A 21,171-nucleotide genomic window follows, 5' to 3' on the forward strand; every position below is an offset into this window, starting at 1 on the left:
TTTAAAGGCAGAAATATACTCTCATCTATCTGAAATGAGCTGGAAAAACTGTTTTTGAACTGACTAAAAGCAAGAAGCTTTCCTGTATTTTTATGTCTCATAATTCCTACCTTGTATTCTACACTTTCTTTCTCTCTCTCTTTAAGATTTTATTTATCTGACAGAGAGAGAGAGATCACAAGTAGGCAGAGAGGCAGGCAGAGAGAGGGGGGAAGCAGGCTCCCTGCTGAGCAGAAAGCCCGATGTGGGGCTTGATCCCAGGACCCTGACACCATGACCCCAGCCGAAGGCAGCGGCTTTAACCCACTGAGCCACCCAGGTGCCCCTGGGAGCACTTTTTAAAACTAATATATTGAAATCCTTTAAAAAGTACCCTAGTGATTCAGAATTTAATGCCAAAATATTTCCTTGCCTTGACTAATTTTGCCTTATATTTGAGATCAGGTTAGAAAGTACTTGGAAAGGAAATGGCAGGTGACTTGACCAGTTTTAGGCTTCAATTAAATTATTCAGTCATCTGCAATTTTCTTACTTAGATAAATCAGTACATAGGTAGCTGACAGATTCACCATCAGGAAAAGAGTTAAAATCAGTTTCAAATTCCTCGTGGTGTAAAAAGTCTAAAATACAGGGACACCTGGCTGGCTCAGTCAGTAAAGCATATGACTCTTGATCTAGGGGTCGAGTTCGACCCCCACATTGTGGGTAGAATTTACTTTTAAAAAAATCTAAAATATGTAATTTTCGGATGAGATTTTTAATAGACAATGTGATACGGTGGTGTAGAGCATAGGCTCAGCCTGGGTCTAAATCTATGAGACCCTGTACCACTTGAGTTTCTTCATCTCTGAAATAAAAGTAGTATTTGTATCACCACCCAAAAGTTGATGGGAGGATTAAATGAGTTGTGCATGTAAATTACTTAGAACTGTACCTTATAGATAGCATAGTAACTTACGAGTAGCAGTGATAGAAGTTCTTAATTGTCCTCTTTCATCCTGCTCAATGGCAAGAATAGTACCTTGCACACAGGAAGCACTCAGCTATTCTCTTACTCAGCTTGTCCATCTTCCTCTTTCTCTCTCTGTGAGCTTGAAGGGCAGAAGTAACAGCTAACTACTAGCCATTGTCCCCTCAGAATCTATGCCTTCCATGTAACTTCCCTTCTACCTAATAAAGTGCCTCACAGTTCTACAAAGGATACACAGGTGTCCATAAAGTCCGGAATCATAGACCTGGCATCTTGGGCATCTAATCTGTAAAAGAATAAAATATTATCTATGTTTTAGGACTTTGTGTCGGGGCACCTGGGTGGCTCAGATGGCTAAGCGTTTACCTTCGGCTCAAGTCATGATCCCAGCATCCTGGGACCGAGCCCCACATCAGGCTCCTGTCTCAGCAGGGAGTCTGCTTCTCCCTCTCCTTCTGCCTTTCCCCCTGTTCATGCTCTCTCTCTCTCTATCTCTCTCTCTCTGTCTCAAATAAGTAAATAAAATCCTTTTAAAAAATTGTTAAAAAAAAAAAAGACTTTGTGGATACCCTATAGAAATGGTTCTTTCAAAATTAAACCAAAAAGAAATAGAGCAGTCCAAAAGTTCAAAGTCCTTTCAGCTTTCCCTTCTCATGAGAAGTTGAGAAGTTCCTTTTCATTTCTTCAAAGCCTTGAAGTCAGAGGAACTGCTGACACTGGAGATTTCCAGAAAGACATGATGAGAAGGGAAGGATGTTGCCACCAAGAGAGTGGTTGAGAAGGGGATTGGTATTCACGAGTGGTTTGGAAATTGTCAGGTAAAACTGAGATCTACTTGTAGATCTCAATATACAAGTTCAAGACTACAAATATAGGTAGATGTTAGTAATTTTTTATTTATTTATTTATTTTTTTTAGTTTCAGAAAGAACAGTGATTGCTGGGGCACCGGGGTGGCTCAGTCGATTAAGTGTCTGGCTTCAGCTCAGGTCTTGATCCCCATGTTGGGCTCCCTGCTCAGCGGGGAGTCTGCTTCTCTCTTTCTCTTTGTCCCTACCCCTGACTCGTGTTCTCTCCCTCTCTCTGTCTCTCTTACTCACTCTGTCAAATAAATCTTTAAAAAAAGAAAAATGATGGATATTACTTATGTTTAGAATTATATTTTTTATACTAATAATTCAAAACCTTGAATAGAACTTCATATACAGGGGTACCTGCGTGGCTCAGTGGGTTAAAGCCTCTGCCTTTGGTTCAGGTCATGGTCTCAGGGTCCTTGGATCAAGCCCCGCATAGGGCTTTCTGCTCAGCAGGGAGCCTGCTTCTTCCTCTCTCTCTGCCTGCCTCTCTGCCTGCTTGTGATCTCTGTCTGTCAAATAAATAAATAAAATCTTTAAAAAAAAAAAAAAAAAAAGAACTTCATATACAATGCCAACATCTTCAGGAATATATAATCTCCAAACCCAAAAAGGCAGCTCTTTTTGGTGTATAATGTGGAGATCCCCAATTATGTAAATTTTTAAACATAATTCATGACCATCAAACCAAATGTTCTCAGCCCTCAGGAGAACCAGAAGATGAAGATATGTTAATCGGAGAAGTGAATGGATTTCCATCCTTTACAAAGTCACCGGTAACTTCTTCAGAGAGACTACACCTCAATCTTCTACCTAAACCTGATAAAGTCTTCACAAATGGTACTGAGAAGAACTCTAGTTCCTCTGTGTTCAACATGGATTACACTGCCTCTGGGCCCAGGAAAGCGTGCTCTGGAACTTCATATGGCAGAGGGCCCAAGAGCACATTCCCAAATACCCATCGGTTTCAGTTAGTTATATCAAAAGCACCCAGTGGGGACCTTTTGGATAAACATTCTGAACTCTTTTCCAACAGACATTTGCCATTCACTCCACGCACTTTAAAAACAGAAGCAAAATCTTTCCTGTCACATTACCGATACTATACGCCTGCCAAAAGAAAAAAGGATTTTACAGATCAGCGGATAGAAGCTGAAACTCAGACTGAGTTAAGCAGGTATGGCACATTCACAGCCATTAGTAAGTCCTTCAGGGTGTTGTAGAATTAAATAATAATAATCTTTATTTTTTATCATGTATCTAATGCATCAGACTTAAGGTCTGGTAGTGATCTTTTGAATGAGATGAGATTAATTGGACTTTTCCTTTTGCTTGTATCACTAGAACTACCTAAGTGATTGTTGAAAAGTAGCTATAAAACTTGTCAAGCTCCTTATAAACAGAGATGTTACATATTTTAATTTATTGTTTCAAACATGGTATAGGCTTTTAAATACACTTTCAGAGAATCCTCAAAATAAGTCAGCAAACAGCATTGTGTAATTATGTCTATAGATTCGTGTTAAAAATGGCAAAACAATGAGCTATCAAGGAAAAAAACACTTTCTCTGACTCTCCCTGAGCTCCTTTCCTGCAAATATTCAACCCCATTCTTATATAACAACAACTCCCAGGAATAATTTAGCCAAGTGGGATAATTTCTAGGAATTAAGTATAATTTGCTTCAATAATGTTTTCATATTTGATAGCGCCTGACACAAAATGAATATTCAGTAAAAGTCTGCCAAATGATTGAAGAAAAACAAATCTTACAAAGTATTAATAACTGATTTGTGATTTTTTTTCCTGGAATTACATAAATAACTATTTACCTGGTCCTAGGTTTTAGCTATTTTTAGAAAGCAAGAAACAATTTAGGACTAGTATTCTTTTCTCTGGGTATAGAGGAGAGGTACGATAATATCAGATGAGTCTGTGTTCATTTAACCTCAAGAATTAAGGAATGGGGAGAAATGAGGAAAACAAGCATATTATATCCTTTTTTTTTTATTATACGTCTGACAGCTTTTTAGGATAATAGATCCTATTTCCCTATTCCCATTCTATCCAGCTGAAATCTAGCTGCTTTTCAAAGAAAATAGGAAAAATAAGCTGTGTAATCCAAACCATATCTATGTCCTGATTATATAATTAGAAATCACACATTTTATAAGAATAGATGGATTTCATCTCTTATATCTGAGAGGTTTTTTAAGACAGTAAACTTGTTATCAGGGTATTTGTACTTCGAAGCTTGACAGTTACTTCTTTTAAAATATTACAGCTTTAAATCTGATTTTGAGACAGTTGACACCAAGAACTTCACAGATTCAGAAGAAAACACAGAACAGGTAATAAAAATGACATCTCTTTGTGTGCCACATTGGAATTATAGCTGCTTTAACTTAATAAAATATGTGTAGCTGTTTGGACTTGAGTAATCTCTTGGTGACACTTCTTGTAGATGATGTAACCAGTATAGAGAAGGACTAACTATTTATACATGGCCATAGCTCTCTTTGAATGGCCAGATGGATCCTGCTCAGTCTGGGAAATCATTTGTTGTTAGCACTTTTTCTAGATGGTTGGTTGGCTGGCTGGCTAGATGAATAAATGAATAAAATACCTTAAATGTTGCTTTCAGAGATGTAGACTTGGATCACTGAAGGAGCCAGAAAAGCAATACAGAAGTTATTTTAGTTTCTATGCTAGTACTTTTTAAAATTGCCACTGATTATTGGAAATTATACATTGTATAAGAATAGATGAGTATCATTCTCTTATATTTGCTTTTACTTTTTTCTAGACCATAAGACTCTTTTTAATAGCATTTATGTTTTGAGTGCTTGGTCATTTCTTTTAAAATATTACGGCTTTAAGTCAATTTTCTCATAAACTATTTTTATTTTAGGGGTCTTAATCATACACTTGTGTCCTAATTTAAATTTGTTCTTTATAAAAACAGTTTGTCTATTAAAATGACAAACCCAGGGGTGCCTGGGTGGCTCATTCAGTTAAGCATGAGACTCAGCTCAGGTCATGATATCAGGGTTCTGGGATCGAGTCCCACAGTCAGGCTGTCTGGTCACTGGGGAGTCTGCTTCTGCCTCTCCCTCTGCCTCTCCCCCAACCTGCGCATACTCTCTCCCTTCCTCTATCTCTCATGAGTAAATAAAAATCTTTTAAAAAGAAGTATTGAATAAAATAAGATGTCAAACAGATTTTGGGGATAAAAGAATAAAATATAATCTTCTCTTCTGGATATGGGTAGATAATTGTCAGTTTCCATCTCAGTCATAAATACCCGTTTGACATGGGACCCTGCCATTTAAAGCCCAAGGACAATCACTTACCCTCTGAGAGCTCTACATCTAGAAAAACTACTTAATGTGTAGCATCACTGGAAAGTGTAAATGATATAGGTAAAGTGCCTAGCCTGAGAAGGGCTCTGTAAATTATGGCTATGACTAGCTTGAGATTTAGGAAGACAGTTAGCTCTGTGGATAACTAAATAAAGCAGAAATCCCATTTTCATGACATTGTGCTCCAAATGCTTATCCATAACCCTTTAAGAAAATGATGGGTCCTTTAACTCCATAATCTGTACCACCAGCAATCTACTTGAGAAACTTAGTAAGTATTAATCTTCAATAGACCAGATTTTAACAGCACCTTACATAATTTGGCATGGTGAAGATTAAACTAATAATGCAAGTAAATGCTTGGCACAGTAAGCAGCACATAGTAAGGATTCCATAAAGGTAAGCTGCCATTATTTTTGTTTGTTAATATTATTGATTGTACTGTCAGAGCTACCACTGCTTCTCTATATTTGATATATTGGCATTTGAAACAAATGGGCTATTTGAATTTCTGTTTTAATGGTACATTTTGTACATTTTTTAGGGGTTACTTAAAACCTGCAAATTTACTTCATTTTCTCTTTGTGTAGTTTATTCCTTAATGGATTTAAAAATATCCCTTATTAAAATATAAGAAATAAGAAGCTGTTTTTACCTTGCTTTAAATACATTTAAGAAAGAAGTCCTTGAGTGGTGCCGGGGTGGCTCAATCAGTTACACATCTGCCTGTGGCTCAGGTCATGATCTCAAGGTCCTGGGATCAAGCCCCGCATCAGGGTCCCTGTGCTTCCCCTGCCCTGGCTTTTTCTGCATCGTTCCCCCTCAAATAAATAATTAAAATCCTTAAAAAAAAAAAAAAAAAAAAGGAATCCTTGATTGGATAGAAAAAAATTTTTTTTTCTTTTTATTTGACAGAGATCATAAGTAGACAGACAGACAGGCGGGGGTGGGGAGCAGGCTGCCCGCTGAGCAGAGAGCCCCATGTGGGGCTCAATCCTAAGACCCTGAGATCATGACCTGAGCTGAAGGCAGAGGCTTAACCCACTGAGCCACCCAGGCACCCTGAAAATGTATTTTAAAACAGCCTTGGTCATAGTATATCAGTCACTTTTGCCTATGGGATAGCTCCTTGACTTTTTTTAAATTTGCTATTTTGCTTTATTTCTGCTTTCATAATGTATTTTTGAAGCAAAATAAAGTTTGATTCTTCTCATTACATCCCCAGGCATCTAATTGTATGACATATGATATCAAAGAAAAAATAGCTCCTTTACCTTTACAAGGGCATGACTTACCATGGGACGAGATGAAAGATGGCACTCTCCAGTGTTCCTCACCAAGGTAAACAGCTTACAGAAGTCATTACAACTGTCTATTTAACTGCTTTCCTGTATAATAGATAATATTTGCAACATAAGTACTATTCTAATTATGTGCACTCTAATCTCTTTTGGTGTTCTACAATTCAGTGGCAGTGTTAGTTTTACTAAGGAAATTTTACAAAGTAGGTACTCAATAAAAGTTTAAGTGCATTCATTTGCTAATTCATTAATAAAGAAAAAGGCAATACTGGCTTGTATTATTTGCCATTGCTATTCATATGAAAAGGGATTTTCCTGGGGTGCCTGGGTGGCTCAGTTAAGTGTCCAATTCTTGATTTCGGCTCTGGTCATGATCCCAGGGCCATGAGATTAAGCCCCGCACTGGGCTTAGTGCTGGGTGTGGAGCCTCTTAAGATTCTCTCTCTCTCTGCCCCCCAGCCCCCGCACACATGCACAATCTTGAAAGAAAGAAATGAAAGAAAGAAAGAAAGAAAGAAAGAAAAGGATTTTCCTGAAGACAAATCCTGTGGCAGAAATAATACTGAAGAACCTCACAATTTGAGGATTCATAATTCATGATTTTGAATATTTACCATATGCTAGTGTGGTATCTGTCACTGCTGTGTAACTGGCATTGTTTTTAAAAACTACACATCATATTTCATAATTATGGAATACTACACCTAAGTAAGAATCATAGGTTAGCAAAAATGCCTTTGATAGTTATAGCTGTCAAATGTATTTCCAGTATCAGAGGTTATATATGAGATGGAGGTGGAAATAAAGGACTAGAGATTAAAAAGAGGGCAAGAAGGAGTTGTCATATAGCAGACCAGAAGGCAAGCACACGTGATCCCTCAGAGCCCAGGTCCTCCCTTAGGCCCTTCCCAGGGAGATGGCACCTGGCAGGGCTGTGGGCGGTTCATTACTAACCTTTCTTGTCTTGAAATTTATGATGCTTCAGTACTCGTAACAAGATTTGTAAGTTAACCCTTGCGCCACTCTGCAATGAATATGAAGAATGACCTAAAGAAAGGAACATTTATCTTTTCTAGTAGTTTCTATCTAAAAGAAGTAAAGCAAAATATTTATAATTGTGTGTATCTGAATAAAAGGTTAGAATTATCTAATTATGACATGACTAAATATTAACAAAATTTATCATAATGATGAGCTTAAAACAGTTTTTCATAGGGAAATCTGTTTCCAGCATTATTTATATGTTAAACTGTCAAAGTGAAATTGTGCGTACTAGGTAAGTGATATAGCCCAGTTTGGAAAAGGATTGTGGAAGCACCCGGGTAGCTCAGTCAGTTAAGCATCCAGCTCTTGATCTCAGCTCAGGTCTTGATAACAGGTTGGTGAGTTCAATCTCCACACTGGGCGTGGAGCCTACTAAATACGTACTTACATACAGTATATACACTGAATTTGTAGTCAGAAGAAAGACTAATTAAAAATGTCTTTGCTAGGGGCGCCTGGGTGGCTCAGTGGGTTAAAGCCTCTGCCTTTGGCTCGGGTCATGGTCCCGGAGTCCTGGGATCGAGCCCCACATCAGGCTCTCTGCTCAGCGGGGAGCCTGCTTCACCCCCCACCCAACCCTCTGCCTGCCTCTCTGCTTATCTGTGATCTCTGTCTGTCAGATAAATAAATAAAATCTTAAAAAAAAATGTCTTTGCTACTTACTTACACCCATCCTTGGCAAATTACCCAACCATTCTGCCCCCTGGTGACCTCATCAGTCAGTAGAAAAAATAATACCTACCTAATATACCACTCAGGGTTGTTCTGAATATTAGATCAGATCATGGATATGAAAGTACTTTAAAAATTCTAAAATACATTATTACTAATATAATATTATTGAAAACTTATTGTATGCCAACCATTGTTTTGTTCAAATATTGTAATTTTCTCTTTCCAGGGCAGTATGTCAATATTCCCTGCAGCTTCCTCAAGAGAGAAAAATCCACTCTGGGTAAGATTTTTTTACCTCTTCATTTTGCTTAGCGGAAATCAAGAATTAAGAAACACAAACTGGGGCACCTGGGTGGCTCAGTGGGTTAAGCCTCTGCCTTCAGCTCCAGTCATGATCTCAGGGTCCTGGGATCAAGCCCCATATCCAGCTCTCTGCTCAGCAGGGACCCTGCTTCCCCCTCTCTCTACCTGCTTCTCTGCCAACTTGTGATCTCTCTTTGTCAAATAAATAAATAAAATCTTTAAAAAAAAAAAAAAAAGAGGGGCTGCCTGGGTGGCTCAGTGGGTTAAAGCCTCTGCCTTCAGCTCAGGTCATGATCTCGGGGTCCTGGGATCGAGCCCTGCATCGGGCTCTCTGCTTGGCAGGAAGCCTGCTTCCCCCTCTCTCTCTGCCTGCCTCTCTGCCTATTTGTGATCTCTATCTGTCAAATAAATAAATAAAATCTTTAAAATTTAAGGAAAAAAAAAGGATCATACAAACTATTATTAAATAAGTCAGGACTGAATTCTAATTTCTCTTACAACTGGCTTTGAAGTTCAGTCATATAATATGCCCTCAATTTGAGAATGATCAGAATTTTCTGAAATAGTTGTCAGTCATTTCATCTTTATGTCCAGGGGAAATTTGTCTCTAAGTAAACACAGACTTTGGGTAGCTCAGGATACCCTTCCAGGAGGTTTCTAACCTCACCAGGTCTTTACAGATAGCATACTTCTAGGTTTTAATGTTGCTTTAGTCAAGCTATTCTTTTTCAGGGAATATCTTTTTTTTTTTTAAAGATTTTTATTTATTTGACAGACAGAGATCACAAGTAGGCAGAGAGGCAGGCAGAGAGCAGGAAGCAGGCTCCTCGCTGAGAGAGCCCGATGCGGGGCTTGATCCTAGGACCCCAGGATCATGACCTGAGCCAAAGGCAGAGGCTTTAACCCACTGAGCCACCCAGGCACCCCAAATATCATCTATTTTATAGAGTTCCATTTATTCTTAAACTTGCTGTGTAAATATTAGAGCCTGAGAATCAGTTTGAAAGTGTAACTTTTTATATAACATTTTAATCTTCTGTTATCTCATTTACTTATTAATTCTTCCCATTATATTTACTTATTGAGTAATTGAGTGGTTACCTACTACTTATATTTTGTATCGAATCACTGATATCAGCTAATTGAAATCAAATTCATAATAGTATTCAGATTTCTTGATGAGCTATTAAAATATGTTATAAGATAAATGTATCCACATAATTAAAATTATCACTACAATTATATACACAAATTTCCCTATCATATTTTTTCTCCTCTCCATAAATTTTGAAAAAAATAATATTTTTTTCTGCTGAATAAATTTCCCAGCATTCAAACAAGATGCTCTTCTAGGAGCAGAAGAGGACTTCACAGTTGAAGTTCTTTCTTTTCTGGATAAGTTTCCTCTTTCCCCTCCTCTAAGTGCCATCCACAGGACTAGCACCTCTGCTGCTGGACGTGGTTAGAAGTCAGAGGCCCCGGAAAATGCTTGTCAAGAACACACACCTCCAGTGATTCACATTTGGTTCCCCTTTTGCCCTTGTTTTGTTTTTTTGTTTGTTTTGTGTGTGGGTTTTTTTGTTTTGTTTTATTGGTTTTCGTTTGTTTGTTTGCTGTTTTAATTCCTGCTTATCTGTTAGTGCTGGATGAATGCTCTCCATATCTACGAAATTTTACTTTATTAGGGAACATTTTCTCCTCTTTAAATAAATTTATCTGCATATTTTAAGAATATAGACAGTTTTTTAATAACATTTCTCTTAATGTGCAATAACAGTATATTTGTCATAGTAGTAGATATTTCTCATTAGGTACTCATATTTCCTCTAGTTTTCAAAGTAAGTAGGAAATAATTTTTACGCTGTGTACTGCTTTGTTTTCACAGTGAAGAAGAACTGTTATATCTGAGTTTCATTGAAGATGTAACAGATGAAATTTTGAAACTTGGTTTATTTTCAAACAGGTTAGTTTTTTTCAGTTCTATTATGGTGGTTGAATAGTATATTAAGTACTCTTCCTTAACATGTTAATTCCTTTAAGTTAGTTCCACATACTAGGAAATGAAAAATTATGTTGCTTTCTTGTAAGGGGAGGGTGAACATTTTTTTTTTTAATGAATTTTGCTGGAGGATTTATTTTACTAAGAATAACAGTTTTTCCCATTAATCTTTTTTTGTTAATTATTTTTATTAGCATATAATGTATTATTTGCCCCAGGGGTACAGATCTGTGAATCATCAGGCTTACACACTTAATTTTTTTTTTTTAAGATTTATTTATTTATTTGAGAGAGAGAGCATGCAAGTGCAGGGAAGGGTAGAGGGAGAGAGAGACAAGCGGACTTCTTATTGAGCACAGAGCTTGATGCAGGGTTCAATCTTACAACCCTGAGACTGTCACCTGAACCAAAATCAAAAGTCAGATGCTTAACTGAATGAGTCACCCAGGCGCCCCTTAGGGGACATAGCCTTATCATTGATAGCAAATTATAAAGAATGTTTAATTCTTACTATATAAGGCAAATTCACAATTTGGGGGAGTTACAGAAAAGAATAGAGATTTTATTCACTTAAATACTGTTACTTCTCTAAGATGCAGAGATCAGATTGGTGGTTGTCAGTGGTGGGGCGTAGGCAAAAGGTAGAAGTAGTCAAAAGGTAAAACTCCCAGTTATAAAATAAATAACTCATGGGGATATAATGTATAGCATGGCAACTATGGTTAATAGTACTACTGCGTTGGGCGTCTTGGTGGCTCAGTCGTTGAGCATCTGCATTCAGCTCAGGTCATAACCCCAGGGTCCTGGGATCGAGGCCCACATCGGGCTCTGTGCTCAGCAGGAAGCCTACTTCTCCCTCTCCCACTCCCCTTGCTTGTGTTCCCTCTCTGTCTGTCTCTGTCAAATAAAATCTTAAAAAAAAAAAAAGTACTACTGAGTTGCATATTTGAAAGTACTTTGTGAGAGAGTAGATCTTAAAAGTGCTCACCACAAGAAAAAAATTATATAGCTGTGTGGTGATGGATATTAACTAGACTTACTTTGTTGATTATTTTACAATATAAACAAATATTGAACCATGTTGTATACCTTACACTAATATAATGTATGTCAGTTATACCTGAATTTAAAAAATTGATCACAGGGGCGCCTCAGAATAAACTGTTGAATATTTACAAGATGCATTCAGTTGGGCATCTTACTCTTGGTTTCAGCTTAAGTTGCATTCTCAGTGTTGTGGAATCAAGCCTTGTATCAGGCTCCCCACCCAGCATGGAGTGTGTGTGAGATTCTGTCTCTTCCCCTCCAGCTCATGCCCTCTCTCTCTCTCTCTAAAAATAAAATAAATAATCTTTTTTTTTAAATCTATCACAAAAAAAGAAAAGAAGAAAATGAGGGATGCCTGGGTGGTTCAGTCAGTTAAGCATCTTCCTTTGGCTCAGGTTGTTAACCCAGGGTCCTGGGATTGAGTCCTGCATTGGGCTCCTTGCTCAGGAGGAAGCCTGCTTCCCCCTCTGCTACTCCCCCTGCTTGTGCTCACTCTCTCTGACAAATATATAAAATATTTAAAAAAAAAAAAAAAGAGAGAGAGAGAGAGAGAGAGGAAAGAAGAAAATGATATCCATATTTGAAAGAAAGATGTGAAACTCTCTTTATTCATAGGTAATGTTGTCATCCATGTAAAGATCCCACAGAGTCTACAAAAAAAATAATTATGCAAAAAAAACCCCACTTTATCTCTTAGTTATAATAGGCTAGTGAATCAAATTTTTGTTTATCTGCAAAGATCCATCGTCTCATTTTACTATTTGAAACTTGTCAGGAGAATCAAGGCAGGCATTTCTGTTACAACTGTCACTAGTAAAGTGAGAACCAATTAAAAGCTAGGTTTATACATTGTAAGTGAAATGGAAAGTTTAAAAAACCAGATTAGGTATTTGTATATCTTAAGGAAACTATGTGGTCCTGAATCAGCTTGAACATTATCTAAAGTTCACTGGGCACCACGGCCCACTTAATGTCATGTATTATGGAATGCTATTATTTATACTACATGCTTTCCCTGTTGTAATATGTCAAGTACATTTCTAATGAATTATTCTACTCTTAAGTGGATTTTTAATTAAACATTTGTATTATTGCTATAAAAAGATATACTAAAAAGACCCAAGTTTTTTTTAATAATAATTGTTTACTACTTTTGTTTTAAAAAGGTGGTTAAAAATGTTTTCATAATGGCTGTAGAGTTTCAAATTTGCAAGATGAAAAAGTTTGATTCATCACAACAAAAATATTAAGATCCCAACTGTAAATCAAAAAGTAAAACACATGTGAAGTGTGTAAGTCTGACAATTCACTGACCTATACCGCTGGGGCAAATAATACATTATATGTTAATAAAAGAAAAAAGAAATAAGTAAAGCACAGGTTAGAAGCAAAAACAAAAATAAAAACAAAAAGCATTTGCATAGGACATGTGTTTATTGCAGAAAAAACTTAAATTTTTCTTTTAAATTATAAGGCTATTTATTGCAGCATTTATTATAAGGCACCAAAAAAAAATGGAACCAACCCATATGTCAAATAGTAAAGGTTGAATAAATTGTTGAATATTTATAAGAGCAAGTTCTATTCAGGAACCTCAAATGATGTTTTAGAAGTGAATTCATTTATACAGAAAAATTTCAAAATACATGGCTGATAAGAAAAAAAAACAACTAAGTAACCAAATAGTATGTATTGTTTTTAATTCTTTTAAAAAATTGCTAAGTTGGGCAAGCTGGGTGGCCCAGTTGGTTAAGCATCTGACTCTTGGTTTTAGCGCAGGTCATGATCTCATGGATCATGAGATCAAGCCCCGTGTCAGGCTCCCCACTCAGCAGAAAGTCTGCTTGAGATTCTCTCTCTCCCTCTGCTTCTGCCCCTACCCTCCCACTGTGTACATTCACTCTCTCCTCTCTCTCTCTAAAACAAATATATAAATATATTTTTTTAAATTGCTAACTAAAGTAGAACTACTAAATCTAAAATTGGCTCACTTCATTGATAAATAACAAATGGTAACAAAGGAGTTGTTTTCGATAAAGGTATTGAAACATTCATGTGATAATAAGACAAGCATAGTGTAGTTGAAAAAATAATTTCTCTTGAGCCAGACACATCTGGGTTAAATTCTCTTAATGACCTGTGACCTTAGGGGAAAGGATCATCATGCTAGAGGATTTTCTCGTCTTTAAAATGATCTTTACTTCTGAAAATAAATAAATTGGAAAAAAAAATAAAAAATAAAATGATCTTTACGATACCTTTCTCTCCAAATATTGATCATGATTAGAGGTATAATGATTGTGTGTCTAGCACAAATGTCTAGCCCTTAGTGGTACTTAATAAGTGATAGCTTTTAGATTATTATGTGGATTTACCATCAATGGAACTTTTTTTCAAATATTATTGAGGAAGCATTATAAAATAACTCTTTATAAGAGAATTTCCTTTAGGGTTTGGTTTGGGAGGGGTTGTGTATGTGAAAGAGAAGGAGAGGGAGAGGCTTTTGGTGTTTGCATATGTGTGTGAGAGGAAAAAAAAGAATGCTTTTGGAATGTGGCAGGGGTATTATTGGACCTCATTTAAAATATTTTCACAGAAATGTAAGTGGTATATAATGTTTCAGAAACAATGGCATCTGTTATAAAACTTAAACAAAAAAGCCATACTAGCTCCCAAATTGAAGAACTTGACAGAATAGGGAAAGGATTAGTGTTTAGCTTTGGAAAGAAAAGGAAGAATCTAAAAAATATTTTCCAACCTTTAGTAGTTTTGTTGTTGCATGGCTATTTTGTATTTAGTTGCTTTTCTGATTTTGAGACACTAACATTTCTATTTATCATTTTAGGTTTTTAGAACGCCTTTTTGAGCGACACATAAAACAAAATAAACATCATTTGGAGGAGGTTTGTCTTTCTTTAGACATTCATTAGAAAAAATTCTAATATGGAAAGAATTTTAAAGCTTTTCCACAGCCTCAAAGAATGCATTAAAGCAGATGCTTTTTTTCCCTTGAACCTTTTGTGTGTGTGAGGGCAGTTGCGGGGGGGCGGGGGGAGCGCCGTGAAAGAAGTGTTAATCTTGCTGAGATGAGCAGCACTGCAGACAAAAGTAATTCAGTTTGACTAGCTTATTAATTAATGTAATTATTCTTGTCTTGTCTTTAATCCTAGGAAAAAATGCGCCATCTGCTGCATATCCTGAAGATGGACTTAGGCTGCACATCCAGAGAAAACTCAGTAAAGCTGGATGATATTGATATGCTGAATTTACTTGATTTTGAACAGGCTGAGAATTCAGAAGAAGATGAAGATAAAAGCAAACATGATACCACAATTCAACAGGAACGTCAAGAATATCAAAAAGCTTTGGATATGTTATTGTCTATACCAAAAGATGAGAATGAGAGACTCTCTTCACCAAATGAATTTTTCCTGCCCATCTATAAATCAAAGTGCTCAGAAGGGGTTATAATTCAGCAAGTGAATGATGAAACAAATCCTGGACCTTCAGTTTGGGATGACAAAAATCCAAGTGTCTCTGACAACTTAGCAGACCAGGAGACTTCTGTGAATGTCATTGAAGGGGATAGTGACACTGAAAAGGTGGAGACTTCAAATGAATTATGTTGTCTTAGCACAGAACTCTCCCCGGCTCTTCAATTTCACAGTATCCAAGAGAACAACAGTCATGACATGGAAGGACCAACTCTTAAAATCATGGAAATGAGCATTGAGGACTGACCTTTGGATGTTTGATCTTCATTAATAAATATCCCAAGTGGCCAGTAATTCAATATTCCTTTTCCTCTGTTTTATTCTTTCATATATTAAGATTTCTGTATTTGCTTTCTATGCTCTATAATAAATTACCTTAAATTAGCAGCTTAAAACTATACACATGTATTATTTATCCTATAATTTCTGTGTGTTAAGAGTTCTGGGTGTAACTTAGATGGGTCTGGTCTGGGTCTCAAGCCTACAAGCCAGGTGTTACTTGGGGATATGGTCTCATCTGGAGGCTTGACTGGGGCAAGAATCTGCTTCCAAACTCTTTTCAGGTTGTTGGCAGAATTCCTTTCCCTTTGGCTAGTGAGATATGAAGCCCCATATTATATAACAATCACAGGAATGACTTTCCATCACCTTTGCTACCTTCTTTTAGTTACAACCAAGTCACAGGTCCTGCCCACACTTAATGAGTGGAGATACTATACAAGGGTATGAATGCCAGAAGGTGAGAATCACAGGGTCACCCTAGGATCTATTGGCCATGATTTCTAAAATTGCTCTTCAGGGGAAAATAGTTTACCCAAACATAAGTGATTTTGTATGCAATGGGAAATGATTTATGACCTGGCATGGATCTTGAAACATTAAGCTTTATCTGTAGTATCTTTAAAGAATATTTTTTTAAATTTATTTGTTTGTTAGACAGAGATCACAAGTAGGCAGAGAAGGAGGGGGAAGCAGGCTCCCCACTGAACAGGGAGCCCGATGTGGGGCTCCATGCCAGGACCCTGGGATCATGACCTGAGCCAAAGGCAGAGGCTTAATCCACTGAGCCACCCAGGTGCCCCTATCTATCATATCTTTAATTTCTTCTTTCTCACTTCTGTCAGTATCTGAAGTTTCAAGGCCTTTCTAGTTACCAGTGAGCTAGGGCAGACTGTTAGCTTTCTGAAAAATTGTCCCTTCTTAATGAAGGCAAACATACTATCAACCCAGTTTGATAGTCTCCTCTTGCCCTTGTAGTTCATGAGTGGGATTTTTCTATTAAGATATGTCTCAGAAGGGCATCTGGGTGGCTCAGTTGGTTAAGCAACTGCCTTCAGCCCAGGCCATGATCCCAGGGTCCTGGGATCAAGTCCCACATCGGGCTCCCCCTACTCTGCAGGGAGCCTACTTCTGGAGGCTCCCTCTGCCTGCCACTGCCCCTGCTTGTGCTCTCTATCTCTGTCAAATAAATAAATAAAATCCTTAAAAAATATATGTCTCAGAAAACTTACCGCTATTGATGTTTTCAACTGGTTATAATAATGTAATTGACTATTTGAGTCCCAGTTTCATGCCTAGGGACTATGAAGAATATACAGATGAAACAAAATAATGATAACCCAGATGTTCTAGAAACTTTGCAATGGCACCCAAGTATCCCAGTCTTCAACTCAGGCTTTTATCATCCCCGGCCCACACCAGGGTTTTCACAAAGGTAGCATATACCACTGCAGGTATGAGAGATGATTTCTGGTCAGATATAGGTGACAGATCTGTCTCACTCATGGGAAGCTGACTGGCACCACTGTGTTCAGGATTCAGGCTCAGGAACAACTCTAAAGTACAATATGGTGGGGCTGAGCATCCAGCCCACTCCTCCCCCAGTGTCTTGGGCCCCAAGTCACCCTGCTGCAGCCCTTCTCAGCCCCTCCTATTCCTCAGCTCCCAACTGTGGAATTCTCCGCCCTAACTTTTTGAGCAACTCCCGCCTTTTCCATCCTACAATCCTCTTCAACCTCCTAAAAGATCCTCAACCCTATGCTTGCCTCCCAGCCTGGGGCTCCCCATCAGTCATCCTTCACCCCATCTGTTTGTGGGCTCCATCCTTCTCTCAGCCCCCAGGGCTCCTTTCTTCAGTCCCAACCTCACTCTTCCACAAAGCCCTTGCCCCATTATCCATGCAACTGCCTCAGTCTCTCTGCGCTGGCTCCAAGTTTCCTCCCTTTCCTGGAGCTGCCATATTGCTTACAGCATTCTCAGTAACTGGCTTCTTGCTGGTTCTCCACCCTTTGGGCCCAGCCTCAGATCTGCCACTGCCTGCTTTGCCATGTCTGCCTTCACCAACCTCCACCCCAGGGTACAGCTTTTTGTCTCCAGGACCATGAACCATCCTCATTTTTATGTCTTTTAGGGTACTTTGTTGTTGTTGTCATTGTCCTCAGGATTCCCTTTAAAATTCAAGCTTAGATGTGTTGGTTTAAAGAAATATCAAAAATAAAATTCAAGCTTAGATGTGTTGATTCTTGATTCTGGCAAAAGTTGTGCAAAGGTGGGAAGTGAATGTTGGGAAACACTGGCTTAGGGTCTTCCGACAGCATCTCAGTTTCTCCCTCTCTTTCTACCCCTTCCCACAGCATCCTCCACTCTGCTCTCTGGAGGAGTGATGAGTGAGCCTTTGAGACAGACTGCCTGAACTTGATCCTTGTGAGCTGGGACCAGAGGCTGGGTTAACAGCCTCTGTGGGTGGCAAGGAACTTAAAAAGCCTTCACTGCTGGGCTCTAAGAACTAAATAGGTTGTGTGTGAATTAAATATTCATAGCTGCTATTCTAACACCATGTCACCACTCTGTTCAAAAACAAAAACCTTTGGGATGCCTGGGTGGCTCAGTCGGTTAAGCCACTGCCTTTGGCTCAGGTCCTGATCCCAGAGTCCTAGGATTGAGTCCCGCATCGGGCTCCTTATCCAGCAGGGAGCCTGCTTCTCTCTCTGCCTCTGTCTGCCACTCTGCCTGCTTGTGCTCTCTCTCTGACAAATAAATAAATAAAAATTTTTAAAAAACCTTTGAGAGTTTCCTCTTACTGACAAAGTCCAGGTCCCTTTGCATTTTTTTATCAAGTCATGTTTTCCTTCCCAGTTCATCTCTAGCCATCCAACCCCCAAGCATCCTAAGTGTCTAGCACTTCGGATTTTACTTGTTCCTTAAGCATGGCAGAGGTTCCTCCACTCCATACCCCTGCTTCGTACTTGCTAACAGCTCAGATTATCATTTCCCCTGTGCTGCCCTCTTGGGCCTTCGCCAACAGCCCAGACTGTAACATCATGAGACCTTATCTGATTGCCCTAACATTTGTCCCACTTGCTCTGGGATCCGGGATCACTCAGATCCACAGTATGAATTACAATATTGCTTATGTGCCTAGTTTCTCTCCTGTCTAGACTATGGGCTTCTTAAGATGAAAGACTTATTTCTCGGGCACCTGGGTGGCTCAGTGGGTTAAGCCTCTGCCTTCGGCTCAGGTCATGATCTCAGGGTTTTGGGATCAAGCCCCACATTGGGCTCTCTGCTTGGCAGGGAGCCTGCTTCCCGCCCCACCCCACTCTCTGCCTGCTTGTGATCTCTCTCTCTCTCTCTTTCAAATAAATAAATAAAATTTAAAAAGAAAATAAAAGAAAGACTTATTTCTCTTTGGATGCCAGGTCACAGTCTGCTTGAGAATGAATGTATTTGTTCACAGAGGGAGACAGTTGAAGCTAGAGGAGAGGCTTAGGCACAGTGATGTTTTCGGGAAACAGGACAGACTTTTCCTGTCTCTATAGGAAGGACAAATCTCCCATGGAAGGGAGAATGTAGCAAATTGCTAAATTACAAGAAAATTTCCTCATTTGCTCACGTTTTACATGGTGTAAAATATAAATTAGTATCTTCCTGAGATTTTTCTTCTAAAACTCACAGTTTTGTGTGTGTGTGTGTGTGTGTGTGTGTAGTTGTTGTTGTTGTTGTTGTTTCCCAGCGAAGCCAATCAGCAAAGATCAGAACAGCTTTTACAGGGCAAGACAATTTGCCAAGTGGAACAGTTAGCTTCAAGGTTGCCTATGAATTTTTAATTTGCTCTGGGCCCTGGTTTAAGGATTTGACCTAGATGATCCAAAGATTTTAGTTTTCTTTTTTTTTTTTTCTTCAGGTTTTATTTATTTGAGAGGGAGAAGGAGAGAACGAGCAAGAGAGCATGAGCAGGGGGAGCAGCAGAGGGAGAGGGAGAAGCAGGCTCCCTGCTGAGTGGGGGTGGGGCAGAAAATGCCAACAGGACCCTGGGATCATGACCTGAGTCAAAGGCAGACGCCCAACCAACCGTGCCACCCAGGCACCCCAAGATTTTAGTTTTAATATACCTAAGTTAGCCTTGGCTTAATTCCTCGGGGTTTTAGAAAATATCATTGAGGTAACAAAGATCGGAGTAGCTGGTTGCCCTTCACGTGCTGCCACCGCGCTGTGGGAAGCACCTGCTGGGCCCATCACACTGCGGTGATAGAGGATGTCACCTAATCAGCTGCTTTCCCAGACCTTTTAAAAGCAGCAGATAGGGGCGCCTGGGTGGCTCAGTCTGTTAAGCATCTGCCTTCAGCTCAGGTCATGACCCCAGAGTAGTAGGATCGAGTCCTGCGTCGGGCTTCTTGGTCAGAGAGGAGACTGCTTCTCCCTCCCCTTCTCCCTGCTCTTCCCCCTACTTGTGCTTTCTCTGTCAAATAAAAAAATCTTTATAATAAATAAAAGCAAGCTGCAGACGGTATACGCCAGGAAGAAGAGAGTTGAATTGATCTAAGGGACGTTCTGCTCCAAAACCAGCCTTTGCCTCAGGAATTCCGCCTGGGATCCGCATCCAGGTTAGCAGACGGCAGCGCCCGCCCAGCGGCCCTGCAAGCGCGGCTTCCCCGCGGCGCTGATTCCGCGAACACGTTCGGGTCACGGAGCTGACCCTCCGGCTCCGCGGACAGGACGAATACACTGTTGCGCGGGTTTTCTTTTGCCGCTGTAACAAGTTGCCGCGCACTTAGGGACTTAAAGAAAGCCTTATTACTATGGACTCTGAAAAACAATCTGAGGGGTTTGAAGTGGCGGGGGGGTGGGAGGTTGGGGTACCAGGTGGTGGGTATTATAGAGGGCACGGCTTGCATGGAGCACTGGGTGTGGTGAAAAAATAATGAATACTGTTTTTCTGAAAATAAATAAATTAAAAAAAAAAAAAAAAAAGCCTTATTACTGTTCTGGAAGTCAGACGCCCTAAAATCCAAATCCCGCTAGGGCTGCCCTCTTGGAGGCTCTGGGGGAGACCGTGGCCTCGGCTTCTCCGGCTTCTAGAGGCCGCCCGCGACCCTTCCCCTGCGGCCGCCCCCTTCATGGGGGTCAGCTGGGCAGCACCTTCAACTCTCTCCCCACCGCGGCTTCCATCAGCCGGTCTGCTCTGGAGCAGGAGCCTTCCTGCCTCCCTCTGGGCCCCTTGAGGTTCATTTGCGCCCCGCCCCGCCTCGCCCCCCGGACCCAGCACACAGTCCCCACCTCAAGACCTGTCATTTGGCCGCAAAGCCCCCTCTGGCCGTGCGAGGCGACGGTCACACTTGGCTGTGGAAGGAATCCCAACTGGAGATCTCCGTGGGACACCTGGGGCTTTTTAAGCGACTTACGCGGTGGTTCTCCGCGGGAAGGCACGTCTGAATCGCCCGGAGAACCCGTGGAGGCCGATGTCCCGGCCTCCAGCCCGCCAGCTCCGGATGACCCCGGAGAGTCTGAATTTCTAACAAGTTTCCAGCGCCGCTGCTGCTGGTCTAGAAGAAGCCTCGCCAAAAAAAATGAGGCGACCACTTGGCGACAAAAAGCTCCCTGCAGGGCTGGGGGTGGGAGGAGCTCCGTCGGCCCGCTGGGAAGTGCGTCGGCGATGCTGGTCCTGGAAGGACACCGAATGGTTCCACCAGTGTCCCCGTTAGTGAAGCGGCCTGTTGTCCTGATGCACTCCAACGTCTACACAGTCCGTCACCGCGGAGATGCCTGATGTCCGGCAACGACTAGAAGAAACACCCGATGGTTCGGTACATTATTTAAAATAATCTGGGGTGGTGTGTGGGGGGG

At 40.0% G+C, this 21,171-nt stretch overlaps 1 protein-coding gene across 3 annotated transcripts in view; it reads left to right on the forward strand.

Moving 5' to 3' along the window:
• The window catches only part of SPATA7 (spermatogenesis associated 7), a 36,795-nt gene extending 21,349 nt beyond the window's left edge, over nt 1-15,446 (forward strand). For all 3 annotated transcript variants that reach the window (XM_044230604.1, XM_044230605.1, XM_044230607.1), the window contains 7 exons: nt 2,525-3,000; nt 4,108-4,174; nt 6,411-6,526; nt 8,432-8,485; nt 10,394-10,471; nt 14,400-14,457; nt 14,725-15,446. In XM_044230604.1, coding sequence (XP_044086539.1) covers nt 2,525-3,000; nt 4,108-4,174; nt 6,411-6,526; nt 8,432-8,485; nt 10,394-10,471; nt 14,400-14,457; nt 14,725-15,294 — 1,419 coding nt within the window. In that variant the 3' untranslated portion in view covers nt 15,295-15,446. The remainder of the gene's footprint in view (nt 1-2,524; nt 3,001-4,107; nt 4,175-6,410; nt 6,527-8,431; nt 8,486-10,393; nt 10,472-14,399; nt 14,458-14,724) is intronic.
• The last annotated feature ends 5,725 nt before the right edge of the window (nt 15,447-21,171 follow it).

The sequence above is a fragment of the Neovison vison genome, chromosome 13, assembly GCF_020171115.1.
Source record: "Neovison vison isolate M4711 chromosome 13, ASM_NN_V1, whole genome shotgun sequence".
NCBI classification, from domain to species: domain Eukaryota; kingdom Metazoa; phylum Chordata; class Mammalia; order Carnivora; family Mustelidae; genus Neogale; species Neogale vison.